This window comes from Salmo trutta, chromosome 16, assembly GCF_901001165.1.
Source record: "Salmo trutta chromosome 16, fSalTru1.1, whole genome shotgun sequence".
NCBI lineage: Eukaryota > Metazoa > Chordata > Actinopteri > Salmoniformes > Salmonidae > Salmo > Salmo trutta.
Genome location: NC_042972.1, coordinates 34,671,368 through 34,689,313, shown reverse-complemented (window position 1 = coordinate 34,689,313; position 17,946 = coordinate 34,671,368). Strand labels below are relative to the sequence as shown.

At 44.2% G+C, this 17,946-nt stretch overlaps 1 protein-coding gene across 1 annotated transcript; it reads right to left on the bottom strand.

Annotated features, from left to right (window-relative positions):
* Positions 1–10,573: 10,573 nt before the first annotated feature.
* On the bottom strand, positions 10,574–17,717 carry LOC115150645 (solute carrier family 45 member 3-like). The gene is made up of 8 exons (XM_029694137.1): positions 17,547–17,717; positions 14,039–14,759; positions 13,648–13,889; positions 13,168–13,280; positions 12,507–12,976; positions 12,056–12,321; positions 11,634–11,906; positions 10,574–11,519 (listed from the first exon to the last, which is right to left on the bottom strand). The coding sequence occupies exons 2-8, from the start codon at positions 14,178–14,180 to the stop codon at positions 11,328–11,330; spliced, it is 1,698 nt and encodes a 565-aa protein (XP_029549997.1). The 5' UTR covers positions 14,181–14,759; positions 17,547–17,717; the 3' UTR covers positions 10,574–11,327.
* Between the last annotated feature and the right edge of the window lie 229 nt (positions 17,718–17,946).

The following is a 17,946-nucleotide window of genomic DNA, read 5'->3' as shown; positions in this document are numbered from 1 at the left end:
CACCAGGGAATGGAAGTAATGGATCTAAAATGACAGACAAAATTGAGAGGCAGTTATCCCATCATCCTGAATACTGTGATTTACAACAGATTGCTGTGGGAAGTTCTTGGAACATTTTCAAAGATTAAGATATATACCATCTCTTTATGTCTTGTGGTGGCCTCCTCCAGACTCTTGCAAGGTCCCTTAACTTCTCCTTGGTCCTACAAGGTCTATGCAGGACTCCATTTTGCAGGTCTTGCGCTCCAGCGGCTAGCAGCTGTCGCTGAATTGCCAGTAGTTCCACTTGGTTCTCGATTATTGTTTCCAGCTTCATCAGCATGGTTGTTTGAAGTACTGTAATAACTTTAAGTCGAGTACAAAGGGTATAGTTAATAGTAAAATTCATTTAAATGTTCTCTATTCTTAGTGAATAATAATCTCACCATAACATCACCAAAATACACTACGAAATTTGGCTGTGATCTGGGATTTTCCAAGTTAAATAGTGTCCATGATACTTTTATGCAGTAGGTCTTAACCTAAAAACATATCGGGTACTCATACGAATAAAGGTAGAATATTGGGCATCCCAAGTGGCGCAGCGGACTCAGGCACTGCATCGCAGTCTTGCGGTGTCACTAAAGCCTGGGGTTCAATCCCAGATTGTGTCACAACCGGCTGTGACCAGGAGTCTCATAGGGAGGCGCACAATTGGTTGTCCGAGTTAGGGGAGGGTTTGGCCGGGGGTGCTTTACTTGGCTCATCGCGCTCTAGCGACTCCTTGTGGCGGGCCGGGCGCCTGCAGTTTGACTTCGGTCTTCAGTTGAGCAGTGTTTCCTTTGACACATTGGTGCAGCTGGCTTCTGGGTTAAGCGAGAGGGTGTTAAGAAGTGTGGCTTGGCGGGTCATGTTTCGGAGGACGGATGACTTGATCTTTGCCTCTCCCGAGCCCGTTGGGGAGTTGCAGCGATGAGACAAGATCATGAAAAAGGGGGTAAAATTACACCATTTAAAAAAAAAACTCTCAATCCTCTGGAGAGAACTGCGGTTGCGGGTGGTGCAGTTGCTGTACCAGGTGGTGATACAGCCCGACAGGATGCTCTCAATTGTACATCTGTAAAAGTTCGTAAGGGTACCCAAGGCCCCAAACTTAATGATGAGCTTGGAGGGTTGAGCTTGGTGTTGAAGGCTGAGCTATAATCAATGAACAGCATTCTTACATAGGTATTCCTCTTGTCCAGATGGGATAGGGCAGTATGCAGTGCAATGGCGATTGCATCATCTGTGGATCTATTGGGGCGGTATGCAAATTGAAGTGGGTCTAGGGCAGGCCTGGGAAACTCCAGTCCTCGGGGGCCTGATTGGTGTCACACTTTTGCCCTAGCCCCAGCTAACACACCTGACTCCAATAATCAACTAATCATGATATTCAGTTTAGAATGCAATTAGTTTAAATCAGCTGGGTTTGCTAGTGATGGGGGGAAAGCATGACACCAATCAGGCCCCTGAGGACTGGAATTACCCAGGCCTGGTCTAGGCTGTCAGGTAAGGTGGAGGTGTTATGATCCTTAACTAGCCTCTCAAAGCACTTCATGATGACACAAGTGGGTGCTACAGAGCGATAGTCATTTAGTTCAGTTATCTTTTCCTTCTTGGATATAGGAACAATGGTGGACATCTTGAAGCAAGTGGGGACAGCAGACTGGGATAGGGAGAGATTGAATATGTCCGTAAACACTCCAGCCCGCTGGTCTGCGGATGCTCTGAGGACGTGGCTAAGGATGCCGTCTGGACCTGCAGCCTTGCGAGGGTTAACACGCTTAAATGTCTTACTCACATTGGCCATGGGAGCGGACCGTGTCAGTGGCACTGTGCTATCCTCAAAGCGGGCAAAGGTGTAATCCGTGATTGTCTGTAGACCCTGCCACATACGTCTCTTGTCTGAGCCGTTGAATTGCAACTCCACTTTGTCTCTGTACTAACGTTTTGCCTGTTTGATTGCCTTACAGAGGGAAAGATTACACTGTTTGTATCTGACCATATTTCCAATCACCTTGCCGTGGTTAAATGCAGTGGTTCGCGCTTTCAGTTTTGCACGAGAGCTGCCATCTATCCACTGTTTTTGGTTTGGGTAGGTTTTAATAGTCACAGTGGACACAACATCCCCTATACATTTCCTGATGAACTCAGTCACCGTGTCTGTGTATACGTCAATGTTATTCTCTGAGGCAACCCAGAACATACCCCAGTCCACGTGATTGAAACAATCTTGAAGCATGGATTCTAAATAGAGCTTAGCAAGGGTACTTCCTGTTTGAGTTTCTTCCTATAGGAAGGGAGGAGCAGAATGGAGTTGTGATCTGATTTGCTGAAGGGAGGGCGGTGGAGGGCCTTGTAGCTGTCCCGTAAGGGAGAGTAACGATATTTGAGAGTTTTTGTAGTGCGAGTACTACAGGCAATGTGTTGATAGAACTTCGGTAGTGTTTTCCTCAAATTTGCTTTGTTAAAATCCCCAGCTACAATAAATGCGGCCTCAGGATATGTGGTTTCCAGTTTGCACAAAGTCCAGTGTAGTTCCTTGAGGGCCGTCGTGGTATCGGCTTGAGGGGGAATACACACGGCTGTGACTATAACCGAAGAGAATTCTCTTGGTAGGTAATACGGTCGACATTTGATTGTGAGATATTCTAGGTCAGGTGAACAAAAGGACTTGAATTCCTATACATTATCACAATCACACCATGAGTAGTTGATCATGAAACATACACCATCACCTTTCTTCTTCCCAGAGAGTTCTTTATTCCTGTCTGCGCGATGTACTGAGAACCCAGCTGGCTGTATGCATGGGGACAGTATATCCAGAGAGAGCCATGACTCTGTGAAATAAAACATGTTCTGGGTTAAATACTTCAGAGTTGCTTTGGAGCTAGAAACAAAGCTACCATGTCTTTTGGCACCATCTTCAGTTTGAGTGCCCATCTTTAGTTGGAGTGCTGAATGAACACTTCAGGAGAAAGTACAGATTAATGGGACAAAGGCATTTTAGAGTCGAAACAGACTCCTGACTATCAAATTAATTGATTTTTTAAAGAAAATTTAAGTGCCAGGTTTAGAATACTGTAGCTGATGTACTTTGTGATTTTGGATGTGCTGCCATTAATTATTTCTCTCTCTTGTAACTATTACCTAAGGGACAGAGATGTGCTCGAGACCACCCGGTTTGTTTTTCATTCATCAATGCCCTCCCTTCCTTTGACCTGACTTCAACTTTATCCACACAGCATCTCCTGCCCTGTCGGCACCATTGAGAGCATCTTGAAAGGCTGCATCACTGCTTGGTATGGAAACTGCTCGCATCTGACAGCAAGGCACTACAGAGGATAGTGCATACGGCTCAGTACATCACTGGGGCACGAGCTCCCTGTCATCCAGGACCTTACAGTCTGTTCTCTCTGCTACTGCACGGTAAGCAATCAATCAATGAAATTGAGTTATAAAGCCCTTCTTACATCAGCTGATGTCACAAAGTGCTGTACAGAAACCCAGCCTAAAACCCCAAACAGCAAGCAATGCAGGTGTAGAAGCACGGTGGCTAGGAAAAACTCCCTAGAAAGGCCAGAACTTAGGAAGAAACCTAGAGAGGAACCAGGCTATGAGGGGTGGCCAGTCCTCTTCTGGCTGTGCCAGGTGGAGATTATAACAGAACATGGCCAAGATGTTCAAATGTTCATAGATGACCAGCAGGGTCAAATAATAACAATCACAGTGGTTGTCGAGGGTGCAACAGGTCAGCACCTCAGGAGTGCATGTCAGTTGGCTTTTCATAGCCGATCATTCAGAGTATCTCTACCGCTCCTGCTGTCTCTAGAGAGTTGAAAACAGCAGGTCTGGGACAGGTAGCACGTCCGGTGAACAGATCAGAGTTCCATAGCCGCAGGCAGAACAGTTGAAACTGGAGCAGCAGCACAGACAGGTGAACTGGGGACAGCAAGGAGTCATCAGGCCAGGTAGTCCTGAGGCATGGTCCTAGGACAGGTCCTCTGAGAGAGAGAAAGAAAGAAGGTCAGGAAGGTCACGTCAGTGACTCAACCTACTCAAGTGACGCACCCCTCCTAGGGACAACATGGAAGAGTACCAGTAAGCCAGTGACTCAGCCCCTGTATTAGGGTATGGCAGAGAGAGGCAGAGAATCCTAGTGGAGAGAGAGGCAGAGAATCCTAGTGGCGAGAGGGGAACTGGCCAGGCAGAGACAGCAAGGGCGGTTCGTTGCTCCAGTGCCTTTCCGTTCACCTTCACACTCCTGGGCCAGACTACACTCAATCAGCGGTATAAGCGGTACTGGTACCGGAGTACCAAATCTGGGACCTAAGTGCTTTTGAACAGATTCTACCCCAAAGCCATAAGACTGCCAAGCAGTTAATCAAACGGCTACCCAGACTTTCTGCTTTTTACCCATACCTCGATGTCCATAGTACTTCAATCACCTAACCAAACCTACATGTACATATTACCTCAATAAATCAACCCAAGTACCTCTTCAGTACACTAACTCATTACCGGTACTCCTTGTATATAGCCTGTATATAGCCTCGTTATTGTTATTTTATTGTGTAACTATTTTACTTAATATTTATTGTTAATTTTCTTACTTTTTAACTGCATTGCTGGGAATGGGCTCATAAGTAAGCATTTTACGGTACAATCTACACACTTGTTGTATTCGGCGCATGTGACAAATCCATTTGATTTGATTTGTAGTAACTTTTTAAAAGTTAAGTTGGCACTCTTCTGTAGAAAACATACATAAGGGTAGTCATAGAGACCAGATTGTAGGAACAAATTTCAGTTTTTTATTTTTTATAAATTGGCAAAAATGTATAAAACTTGTTTTTGCTTTGTCACTATGGGGTATTGTGTCTAGATTAGTAAGGGAAAAAACGATTTAATTAATTTTAGAATAAAACTGTAACGTTACTAAATGTGGAAAAAGTCAAGGGGTCTGAATACTTTCCAAATGCACTGTATTTACATGATGGGTCATGTGACTTGGTTAGCATCGTCAGGTACTAGCCAAGTAGCCTAGTCAATCAACAAATCAAATCTATCGCCATCCGTTTCAAAATACTCAAATTATAACCCAATTTATGACATAGCAAGAGGTTTATCAGACCTCAATTGTCACTCTCCATGGACATAAGTTTTTAAAATAGTTTTTATGGTCAGACTTAGCTAGCAGCCAATGCAGCTGGAGAACATGCTAGCTAAGCTAGCTAACTTATGCATAAAAAAAATCTACATACATATGATGGTTAATGGGTGTCGAATTCCCCTCCCCACCAAAACATCAATTGGCTTATTTGCTACATGAGGTTTATTTGATCGAATAGAAGTTTCATAATACTTAAGCTGTTACGAGTGTACTGATATAAGTAGGACATCCCAGCAACTTTGAGAAAAAACACTTTATATCGGAGTTGTCTCAAGATGGCTATGCATATTAATGGCATGAGGTTAGTAGCATCTCTCTCTACTGGCGGTTGACGTCAACAACCCTCATCGAATATTTAAAAAAGGATTACAATAATTAGATGCATGCACCAATCCAAAGAAAGGATAGACGGGAGCTAGACAGCCCGCCATGCCGCTTTGTGGACAATGACTTCCATTGTTAGGGTGGAGAGACATGTATCTTGTCAGTATATCCATAATCTTTGGTGACAGAGTGAGGGCATTGCATAGGCACTTTGTTGAGACTTTTGTGGGACTGGAAAAAAATGCCTGGGACTTAACAGAATATTGTTAACTAGTTCCCATGCATTTAAATTAACAGTTATGTTCCGGAACATTATAGATCACTTTCGTTTTTGGTTCGGGTTCTGTTCCTCAAATAATTTTGCTCTTTCCAGTTTATTTCCAACCCTTGCTTATGTAACCGATGTGAAATGGCTAGTTAGTTAGCGGTGGTGCGCGCTAATAGCGTTTCAATCAGTGACGTCACTCGCTCTGAGACTTGAAGTAGGGTTTCCCCTTGCGTTGCAAGGGCCGTGGCTTTTGTGGCGCCATGGGTAACGATGCTTCATGGGGTGTCAGTTGTTGATGTGTGCAAGGGTCCCTGGTTCGAGCCCAGGTTGGGGCGAAGAAAGGGACAGAACCTACACAGTTACACTTACCATATAATTACAATCAGCAAAATGGACATACAGTTGAAGTCAGAAGTTTACATACACTTAGGTTGGAGACATTAAAACTGTTTTTTCAACCACTCCACAAATGTCTTGTTAACAAACTATAGTTTTGGCAAGTCGGTTAGGACATCTACTTTGTGCATAAGACAAGTCATTTTTCCAACAATTGTTTACACAGATTATTTCACTTATAATTCACTGTATCACAATTCCAGTGGGTCAGAAGTTTACATAAACTAAGTTGACTGTGCCTTTAAACAGATTGGAAAATTCCAGAAAATGATGTCAAGGCTTTAGAAGTTTCTGATAGGCTAATTTATATAATTTGAGTTCATTGGAGGTGTACCTGTGGATGTATTTCAAGGCCTACCTTCAAACTCAGTGCCTCTTTGCTTGACATCATGGGAAAATCAAAAGAAATCAGCCAAGACCTCAGAAAAAAATTTGTAGACCTCCACAAGTCTGGTTCATCTTGGGAGCAATTTCCAAACGCCTGAAGGTACCACGTTCATCTCTACAAACAATAGTATGCAAGTATAAACACCATGGGACCATGCAGAAGTCATACCGCTTAGGAAGATGACACGTTCTCTCTCCTAGAGATGAACGTACTTTGGTGCGAAAAGTGCAAATCAATCCCAGAACAACAGCCAAGGATCTTGTGAAGATGCTGGAGGAAACAGGCACAAAGGTGTCTATATCCACAGTAAAACGAGTCCTATATCGACATTACCTGAAAGGCCACTCAGCAAGGAAGAAGCCACTGCTCCAAAACCGCCATAAAAAAAGCCAGACTACGGTTTGCAACTGCACATGGGGACAAAGATTGTACTTTTTAAAGAAATGTCCTCTGGTCTGATGAAACAAAAATAGACCTGTTTGGCCATAATAACCATTGTTACGTTTGGAGGAAAAAGTGGGAGGCTTGCAAGCCGAAGAACACCATCCCAACCGTTAAGCACGGGGGTGGCAGCATCATGTTGTGGGGGTGCTTTGCTGCAGGAGGGACTGGTGCACTTCACAAAATAGATTGCATCATGAGGCAGGAAAATTATGTGGATATATTGAAGCAACATCTCAAGACATCAGTCAGGAAGAGCTTGGTCGCAAATGGGTCTTCCAAATGGACAATGAACCCAAGCGTACTTCCAAAGTTGTGGCAAAATGGCTTAAGGACAACAATGTCAAGGTATTGGAGTGGCCATCACAAAGCCCTGACCTCAATCCTATAGAACATTTGTGTACAGAACTGAAAAAGTGTGTGTGTGCAAGGAAGCCTACAAACTTGACTCAGTTACACCAGCTCTGTCAGGAGGAATGGGCCAAAATTCACCCAACTTATTGTGGGAAGCTTGTGGAAGGCTACCCGAAATGTTTGACCCAAGTTAAACAATTTAAAGGCAATGCTACCAACTTTTAGTTGGGTGTATGTAAACTCCTGACCCACTGGGAATGTGATGAAAGAAATAAAAGCTGAAATAAACCATTCTCTCTGTTATTCTGACATTTCACATTCTTAAAATAAAGTGGTGATCCTAACTGACCTAAAACAGAGAATTTTTACTAGGATTAAATGTCAGGAATTGTGAAAAACTGAGTTTAAATGTATTTGGCTAAGGTGTATGTAAACTTCCGACTTCAACTGTACATGACAGACAAGTGAGAGTGAAGAGGAGTCTCTGTGAGTACTGTACCACAGAGGTTTTAAACCCAGAAGCGCAACATCAAGAGACTTCCGGGAACACTTGCAAAACAGACAAAACAGGCTTGGCAGGGGTTTGAAATGGTAGAGGTAATTTCTTAGTTGTTAATTTTTTTGAAATCTAAAGCCACAACATAGAGTCGAGCCAATGTCTTAAATAGTTACGCATGTTATTCCTCCAACCTCGTGAAAGTGACAAACTGACACGTTTTCACCCCCAAAAAAGGACTGCCTTTGATTTGAAGGTCTGCTCATACGCAGTTCGGTGCGAGACAAATGTTAGACCCGATGACGTGTTTCTACGCTTGCCAAAGTCACCTACAAGTGTGATTGGGGATTTCTATTAGAGAAGCAGTTTTAGCCTATCTTCATGTTGTACTGTATTTAACTGTACTATGTTACATATGGCACTCCTTATGAGAGTGGAGCCAGATAGCTTCCCTAGCAACAGAGCACAGCAGGATCGGATCAGACCAATGATGTTTTAAAACCCTGGTGCTGTATAGAAGCCATCATGGCACTCCTCAATTGACACATTTATCAATTGACACGTTTATTCTATTACAGACACCTGAATGCATACTTTTAAATTATATTGTGTGCGCTAAACAAAGTTATTTTTTTGTACTAATATTACTGTCCCCAGTACGACAACAAAATACTTAAATGTAATGTAATTTTGTCCTTGTAACATTTTAATTGAAATACTGTAGAATTCCATTCATTCCTATAGAGGACAGCTCCTACTGGGGAATGCCAATATGGCCTACCGTTGGCTTCAAAGCCTCTCAATGGCCAATACATAGCATCGTCAATCGAGGATTTATATACGTCATTGGATCAGACACACTGAGAGGAGTCCCCTGATCCCCCCCCCCCCCCCCCCAAAACACACACACAAGGAATTATCATTATCATGGAAACATGGGGGGAAAACACACAAAAACACATCACCTCTCCTCCTTACCCCTCAACCCCAATGCAAATAGCAGAGTGGGAGTCATACCCCAACTTTCCCTCTGGCCCTGGGGCTCACATAAATACATCCATCCATACAGTGGGGAGAACAAGTATTTGATACACTGCCGATTTTGCAGGTTTTCCTACTTACAAAGCATGTAGAGGTCTGTAATTTTTATCATAGGTACATTTCAACTGTGAGAGACGGAATCTAAAACAAAAATCCAGAAAATCACATTGTATGATTTTTAAGTAATTCATTTGCATTTTATTGCATGACATAAGTATTTGATACATCAGAAAAGCAGAACTTAATATTTGGTACAGAAACCTTTGTTTGCAATTACAGAGATCATACGTTTCCTGTAGTTCTTGACCAGGTTTGCACACACTGCAGCAGGGATTTTGGCCCACTCCTCCATACAGACCTTCTCCAGATCCTTCAGGTTTCGGGGCTGTCGCTGGGCAATATGGACTTTCAGCTCCCTCCAAAGATTTTCTATTGGGTTCAGGTCTGGAGACTGGCTAGGCCACTCCAGGACCTTGAGATGCTTCTTACGGAGCCACTCCTTAGTTTCCCTGGCTGTGTGTTTCGGGTCGTTGTCATGCTGGAAGACCCAGCCACGACCCATCTTCAATGCTCTTACTGAGAGAAGGAGGTGGTTGGCCAAGATCTCGCGATACATGGCCCCATCCATCCTCCCCTCAATACGGTGCAGTCGTCCTGTCCCCTTTGCAGAAAAGCATCCCCAAAGAATGATGTTTCCACCTCCATGCTTCACGGTTGGGATGGTGTTCTTGGGGTTGTACTCATCCTTCTTCTTCCTCCAAACACGGCGAGTGGAGTTTAGACCAAAAAGCTCTATTTTTGTCTCATCAGACCACATGACCTTCTCCCATTCCTCCTCTGGATCATCCAGATGGTCATTGGCATACTTCAGACGGGCCTGGACATGCGCTGGCTTGAGCAGGGGGACCTTGCGTGCACTGCACGATTTTAATCCATGACGGCGTAGTGTGTTACTAATGGTTTTCTTTGAGACTGTGGTCCCAGCTCTCTTCATGTCATTGACCAGGTCCTGCCGTGTAGTTCTGGGCTGATCCCTCACCTTCCTCATGATCATTGATGCCCCACGAGGTGAGATCTTGCATGGAGCCCCAGACCGAGGGTGATTGACCATCATCTTGAATTTCTTCCATTTTCTAATAATTGCGCCAACAGTTGTTGCCTTCTCACCAAGCTGCTTGCGTATTGTCCTGTAGCCCATCCCAGCCTTGTGCAGGTCTACAATTTTATCCCTGATGTCCTTACACAGCTCTCTGGTCTTGGCCATTGTGGAGAGGTTGGAGTCTGTTTGATTGAGTGTGTGGACAGGTAACTTTTATACAGGTAACGCGTTGAAACAAGGTGCAGTTAATACAGGTAATGAGTGGAGAACAGGAGGGCTCCTTAAAGAAAAACTAACAGGTCTGTGAGAGCCGGAATTCTTACTGGTTGGTAGGTGATCAAATACTTATGTCATGCAATAAAATGCAAATTAATTACTTATGTGATTTTCTGGATTTTTGTTTTAGATTCCGTCTCTCACAGTTGAAGTGTACCTATGATAAAAATTACAGACCTCTACATGCTTTGTAAGTAGGAAAACCTGCAAAATCGGCAGTGTATCAAATACTTGTTCTCCCCACTGTATATACATCTAGTAAATTTACTGTACACAAAGGCACAACAGACTTCAGAATACTCTCATGGCCTCAGATAGCAATCATGCTACATTTTAGTTATAACAGTAAACAAAGTGTACTTTGACACATGTTAGATTGCAGTAACCAATAGCAAACATAATACATGTCAGACATAGCAATAAGCAGTATCACTTTATCCCCCTTTATCGTGTCAGAGGAACAGTAGCCTGTCTCAGTATTCCCCCTGATATGTTGAAGCATCTGTGACCAGCATATATGGTGACCAATCTAGGAAGGAAAACTATTTTACTGTCCATTACAGTGTTTCCCAGGATTGACCTCCTCTCTTGGTTGTGCCAGCACACTAAACAAGAAGTACCTGTCCTTTCAGTCAGTCAGTCAGTCTGTCAGTCTGTCAGTCTGTCAGTCAGTCTCAGAGGTGCTGATGTCAGGACTGCAACCATCAATCCTTGGTTCTTTAACCCCTGATGCATTTGAGGAGTCAGATGGCATATTTTGCAATCTATAGGATTCCATACCGGATTCTGCAGGATTCCATACCGGATTCTACAGGATTCCATACCGGATTCTACAGGATTCCATACCGGATTCTGCAGGATTCCATACCGGATTCTACAGGATTCCATACCGGATTCTACAGGATTCCATACCGGATTCTACAGGATTACATACCGGATTCTACAGGATTTCATACCGGATTCTACAGGATTCCGGATTCCATTCGATGATAATGGACAGACAAAATCCAAAAGAAATCTGCAATTCCACAACACAGATACATCCACAATGGGTTAACTCTTTAGCCCCGTCAGTGTTGGAGCGCTGTCCTTTGACCCTGTGAGCTTGTGGAGGTCACTGCGTGTGAAGACGACACCGGTGGAGCAGATCATGGCCATGATGCTGAGGGAGCAGGCTGAGGCCATATAGGCACTGACACTGTGAGACTGCTGCACTATGGAGCCCAGACACAGAGCAGGCAGCACCTGGCCAGAGAAGAGAACACAATAGAATAACCATTATTGTTGAGGCAAATAACACACACTAGTCTGTTCACTGGTCAACTGGTCTAACCTGTAGAGCCTAGCTTTAGTGTTTACCTGTGAAAGCAGGTAGGCACTGTCTAGGATAGCCATGTCTAGACACATCCCTCTCTGAGGCAGGGGTATGGGCTCTCCTTCTCTCTCCAGGGGAAGGGACACGTGGGGGGAGGTGGAGGAGGAAAGAAGGGGGGCCCCGGGGAGATTGACCCCCTCTGGATACCTGTTGCCATGGATATGGACAGAGTCAGGGGGAAGGAGGGGCTTGGAGTGGATGTGGTCATCACTATCTCCTGGGTGAGAAGGTCTGGATTTGGAACTGGAGAAGAAGACCTGAGAGAGAGAGAGAGAGAGAGAGAGAGAGGGATGGGAGTAAAGACAGAGAGATGGAGAAGAGAGAGCGATAGAGAGAAGAGGGTGGGATTGGGTTTATCTACTGTGATCACTTCCCTGTCAGAACATGTAGTGGTAATCTGTCTCACCTGTCTGTCAGAGTGGTACAGACACAGCAGGGTGTAGGGCAGGACCTGCAGCACACAGAAGGTATATCCAGTAGCTGCGGCCATGACAGTGACCATCACTACACTCGTTGAGAAACTCATCACAGCTGTAGCTAACGCTAGCAGGACCACACTGCTAACATACACAGCCCGGGTGCCTAGCAACACTATCCAGCGCTCCATCAGGATGGAGCAGACCACTGAGGTCAGGCACTGCAGGAATAGACCCACACTCGCCATGCGCACACCTGGGGAGACACGGGGGAAAGTAGGTGTATGAGTGTATTGAAATGGATGTATTGACAATCTAATATGAAAATGTTACAAGGGTTTAAGATAAGGAGTGGAAAGGAAAAAAGGAGAAGACAAATTTGCTGCGAAACGTTGCGGTAAATGAAAAGATAAGAATCAAGTAAAAGTCTGTCCATCCTACCTTCATCGTATCGTAGTCTCTCCTGTGTTCCAGGAGTAGCGTTGGGTACTCCACGGTACAGCCCCACTCCCATAAAATCTGTGTAGAACAGCATGAAGCTCATCAGAGCCATCCAGCTGAACAGTTCGGCTACAAACAGCCTGCGTATGACTGCTGGCACGTGCATACACACACTGTACATGCGTGGCAGCGCCGACACACACAGCGACACACTCCGCCCCACCGCCAGCCGCACACACTGAGGCTGCGGCAGCAAGGAGTGTGCACAGTATCGGCTCAGGGTGGAGCTAACACTAACATCCTTCCTGGTTGTCTCTCCCCCTCTGGTGTATCTTTCCTCTGAGATGAAGACTGTGCTGAGGAGGCAGGTGAGGAAGATGAGGGTGAGCAGGGCATAGATGAAGGCCTCCTGACCGCCCAGGTAGGCTGCTGTCGGGGCATGGCTCCAGTCCAGGGCTGGCAGCAGGTACCTAGGATGAGACAGAGAGGGATACCACAATAGGACTCTGGTCTCTTTTATGATATGATCTCTGTCCAATTCACTATCTCAGTGAGATGGAGAGAGTTACCCTGCCCCAGGCAGCACATAAGGCTGATCTTTAGGGAATAGACAGAGAGAGAGAGTGTGAGAGAGATAGATAGAGACAGAGAGGTCCCTTACCCCAGGCATCCTCCTAGGCTGATCATCAGTGAGTAGACAGAGAAGGCCCTTCTGCTCTCCTCCTCTCCTGGGAACAAGTCTGAGATCAGAGCTTCCAGCGGCGTGAAACAGGCCTGTGGATCACAACAGTCATTTAGCTGCTATAAACACCACACACGCACGCACGCACGCACGCCACACACACACACACACACACACAAACACAGAGTAAGGAGCAAAAAAAGACAGTTTGAATTCAAATAAAGAATTCAAATATAGTCAGAAACATCTACATCACAATGTTATCTATGTTATCTGTAAACTACAGCAATTACAAGCCTATGAACTACTTCACCTCAACTCAATCAGATTTGTAATTTTATTTAACCTTTATTTAACTAGGCAAGTCAGTTAAGAACAAATGTGTATTTACAATGATGGCCTACCCCAGATACAGCACTAGTGTATTTATACTATTTAACAATATATTTTCTGCTCTACCTGCCCAGAGAACTCCAGCAGACAGGCTGACCCCGCCAGCAGGACCCTCTCCAGCCAGCGGGGGTGCTGCGGGTAGAGCAAGGCAGCTAGGTGAGAGGCCTGGGGCATCACCTGCAGGCCCAGCAGAATCCCCACGCAAAGGAGCCAGATGAATGGCCGCCGCCGACCAAAACGTCCACGCCACGAGTCACTATACAAACCGATCATGGGCACGAAGATCAAACCCAGAACTGGCCCCACTCCTGAGAGAGCGAGAGAGAGAGAACGGGAAGGGAGAGAAGGAGATCTACTTCAGAGCTGGAGAACAAATCATTTATTCAAACCATGGTCATACAGTGTTCACACTACAGTCATTCAAGAATGACAATATGGTCATAGAGTGTTGACTCACCCAGCACCATGGTCATGTAGCGTTCCTCCATGCCGGCCTGCAGCAGTAGAGGGGGGATATAGAAGGTCCCTGCAGCCATACACACCTCCAGACCACAGGTCAAAGCATTCACCAGCAACAGCTGACACACACGGCCCTGCATGACTCAAAGATGCTTCCTCTGTCTATACCTCTATATCTATCTATCTCGCTCTCTGGTCTATCCCCTACTTTCTGTCTCTCTCCCACACAGTTTCTGAGACAACACAGTTTCTGAGACAACTGGGATACAGGAGTTTATAGTGACTGTGTGGACAGGACAGAATGATCTTCTCTATCCATGTGATCTAAGGGTCTAGGCTTACAGGGGGTAGTCCTTGAGTGACCTGCGTATGTAAATGAGTACGTGGGGCAGGGTGAAAGGAGGCTGGTGTTTGTGTCCCATGCTGCTGCCCGGAGGTCCCAATGTCTCTTTACTCAAGATAGTGGATAACAGACAAGATAGCTGACTGGACGGCTTTCCCATGTATAGTGTTGTCTGTACTCACATTGCACTTCTGGCAGACAGAGATGGGAGAGTTGTATGTCTAGCTCCGTCTATTTCTCTCTGTCCTATGGAGGTAGTAGAGAAGGGTCAGTGAAGATAAAGGGTTCCAGTCTTGTGGTCATGCCTGGTGAGTGTAGGTGTAGTTAACTCAACCCTGCCCATCGACAGAGAAATCCACACACGGAAACATGGGCCCTGAGAGAAGTAAGGGAGAACAGGCTAACATGAATAGTCACAACATGATAAAGGATAAAATATCATAAGTCATACTGGACGCAACAAGCTTCCAAATTATTTCTACAGTCATTTATACATGTGTTTCCCTACTGGTGGGCCTGGACTCGGGACTCATTGGTGGGCTTTAGATGGGTCACAATGCTGAAACTTTAGTAACCACTGGAATAAACTGGTTCTAAACAGGTGTGGAGTTAAGCTACAGCTTAACACTTATGACAGAGAAGAGGGGGGAGAGCAGGGTTCCATGTATCTATCTGCCTCATCCTGTAACTCGCAGGGAAAACAGGATGGAAAACAGTTGATTAAGATGCCAAGATGTGATATATTCAAATAAGACACTTCAGGTGAGCTGGAAAATACTGTACCTTCCCAAGAAGGAATCAAATAAATCACTGTGTACATACACCCTGCCAGCTTTATGTACCTTCAGTCACCTGACATTTAACTTACAACACATTGTCCAGATAGAAATGTCTGCTTTAAAGAACTGAGGGACAGGATTTACAGTTGATCCAATGTGGGAGCGTCACGTGTGTGCGTGTGTGTGTGTGTGTGTGTGTGTGTGTGTGTGTGTGTGTGTGTGTGTGTGTGTGTGTGTGTGTGTGTGTGTGTGGTACTTCTGTGGATCAGCTCAGTCATTTCATCAGTAGATTAAATTTCACTTCCTTATGTTATAAAATACATTTTACCAAGACAAATAGGATTCTTCATGTTCTGAATCATTCAGTGTGGCCTTTCTCTAACATATCATTAACATTATATGCCAAAAGTCAGATTTTGACTTTTTCAACAATAAGCACTGAGCTCGAACCAGGGACTGCAGTGACGCCTCTTACACTGAGATGTAGTGCCTTAGACCGCTGCGCCACTCGGGAGCCCTCGGAAGCCCCGTTGACAGTGCGGTACTGCTTTTTCGAAGTAACATTTGAGGGTTTTACATGTTGTGGTGGTCATCTGCAAAGTTGTTTCTGAGGGTCTCAAAAAGCTAAATCAGCATGACACAAGCTGAATTAAATATAAAAGGCTTTGAAAAGAAAAAGCTCAATGCTCCGTTGACATTTCACAGAGATAAGATTGTTTGTGTGAGATATCCTACAGTGTGCACACTGAGGTGTGTCCTCTTTCAGCCTGGCTGCCAGCTCACCTCACACACAACGCAATCAAACCCTGACACAATACTTGGTGTCTGACTTATATCAGGAACAAGAAACTGACTTATAAAGACTTGGCATCACAATTGAGACAACGTGACAAATTAAATGAGGAATATACAGTCCTGTCATGTCAAACTCAAAGAATTTTCTGTATGTTTTTGTTTGTGACATTGAGGAAGTCAGGAACATTTTAGCAGATCTCAGAAAGCAGCTCTCTGCTTGAAATTAAGATTTCATATTCACCACCATTCAAAAGTTTGGGGTCACTTAGAAATGTCCTTGTTTTTGAAAGAAAAGCAAATTTTTTGTCCATTAAAATAACATCAAATTGATCAAAAATACATTGTTAATGTTGTAAATGACTATTGTAGCTAGAATTGGCAGATGTTTTATGGAATATCTACATAGGTGTACAGAGGCCCATTATCGGCAACCATCACTCCTGTGTTCCAATGGCACGTTGTGTTAGCTAATCCAAGTTTTTCATTTTAAAAGGCTAATTGATCATTAGAAAACCCTTTTGCACTTATGTTAGCACAGCTGAAAACTGTTGTTCTGATTAAAGAAGCAATAAAACCCTAACCCTTCTTTAGACTAGTTGAGTATCTGGAGCATAGAAGCATCCCGGAGTCAACTCTTCACTGTTGACATTGAGACTGGTGTTTTGCGGGTAATATTTAATGAAGCTGCCAGTTGAGGACTTCTGAGGCGTCTGTTTCTCAAACTAGACACTCTACTGTACTTGTCCTCTTGCTCAGTTGTGCACCGGGGCCTCCCACTCCTCTTCCTATTTAAGTCAGAGCCAGTTTGCACTGTTCTGTGAAGGGAGTAATACACAGCGTTGTACGAGATCTTCAGTTTCTTGACAATTTCTCGCATGGAGTAGCCTTCATTTCTCAGAGCAAGAATAGACTGACAAGTTTCAGAAGAAAGTCCTTTGTTTCTGGCCATTTTGAGACTGTAATCGAACCCAAAAATGCTGATGCTCCAAATACTCAACTACTCTAAAGAAGGACAGCTTTATTGCTTCTTTAATCAGAACAACAGTTTTCAGCTGTGCTAACATAATTGTAAAAGGATTTTCTAATGATCAATTAGCTAATCCAGGTTTATCATTTAAAAGGCTAACACAACGTGCCATTGGAACACAGGAGTGATGGTTGCTGATAATGGGCCTCTGTACGCCTATGTACATATTCCATAAAAAATCAGCCGTTTTCAGCTACAATAGTCATTTACAACATTAACAATGTCTACACTATATTTCGGATCAATTTGATGCTATTTTAATGGACAAAATGTTTTGCTTTTCTCTCAAAAACATTTTCTACGTTTTCTAAGTGACACCAAACTTTTGAATGGTAGTGTATATATAATAAGATTTCACAGTAAGCTCTCTGTGTCTATCATTTCATTATTATATACAGGTAAATCAATTATTTATTAAAAACATCTTGACATTTCTAATTCCCACACTTAAATGATTAAATGAATAAAGACATTTTATAGTTTACACTTCTTCAATTCTGTTTGGCCTGATCCATCACTTAGAATATTTACACTGTAATGTCAATACAAATACAAAACTCACAGTCTTACGTTCCTCTGGGTCACTCGTAGAGCTGTTTCTGTCCACTCCTCATGTGCCTATGTCTGTCAACTCTCAGAAGGAAGTAAGTCCTGTGTGTGTGTGTGTGTGTGTCATTTCCGATAAGCCACGCAATGCTAGGCGTAATCAGAAATTGACCTAGGTAACACACCTGTTGTGATGTGTGTCGCACCTGTGGTGAGGTAACACACCTGTCTTCAGCTGACGTGGGAGCTGTCAGGAGTGCCAGGCTCAGGCTCAGGTTGGGAACTGGAATATCAGCATTCCCATTACATGTCCTGGAGAATTGACTTGTAGGGGCGGGGCTAACCACCACAAGACAGTGTCAGCCAAAAGCAGAACAGCAGCTGTCACTAATAGTGGAAAACACACTTCTCAGGAC

Excerpts from the sequence above, each read along its gene's own strand:
- LOC115150645 (XM_029694137.1), bottom strand. The coding sequence starts at position 14,180 with ATGCAGGGCCGTGTGTGTCAGCTGTTGCTGGTGAATGCTTTGACCTGT. Across the intron at positions 12,322-12,506 it reads GAGACTACGATACGATGAAG|GTGTGCGCATGGCGAGTGTG; the intron begins GTAGGATGGACA and ends GTGTCTCCCCAG. Across the intron at positions 11,907-12,055 it reads TGTACCACTCTGACAGACAG|GTCTTCTTCTCCAGTTCCAA; the intron begins GTGAGACAGATT and ends TCTCTCTCTCAG.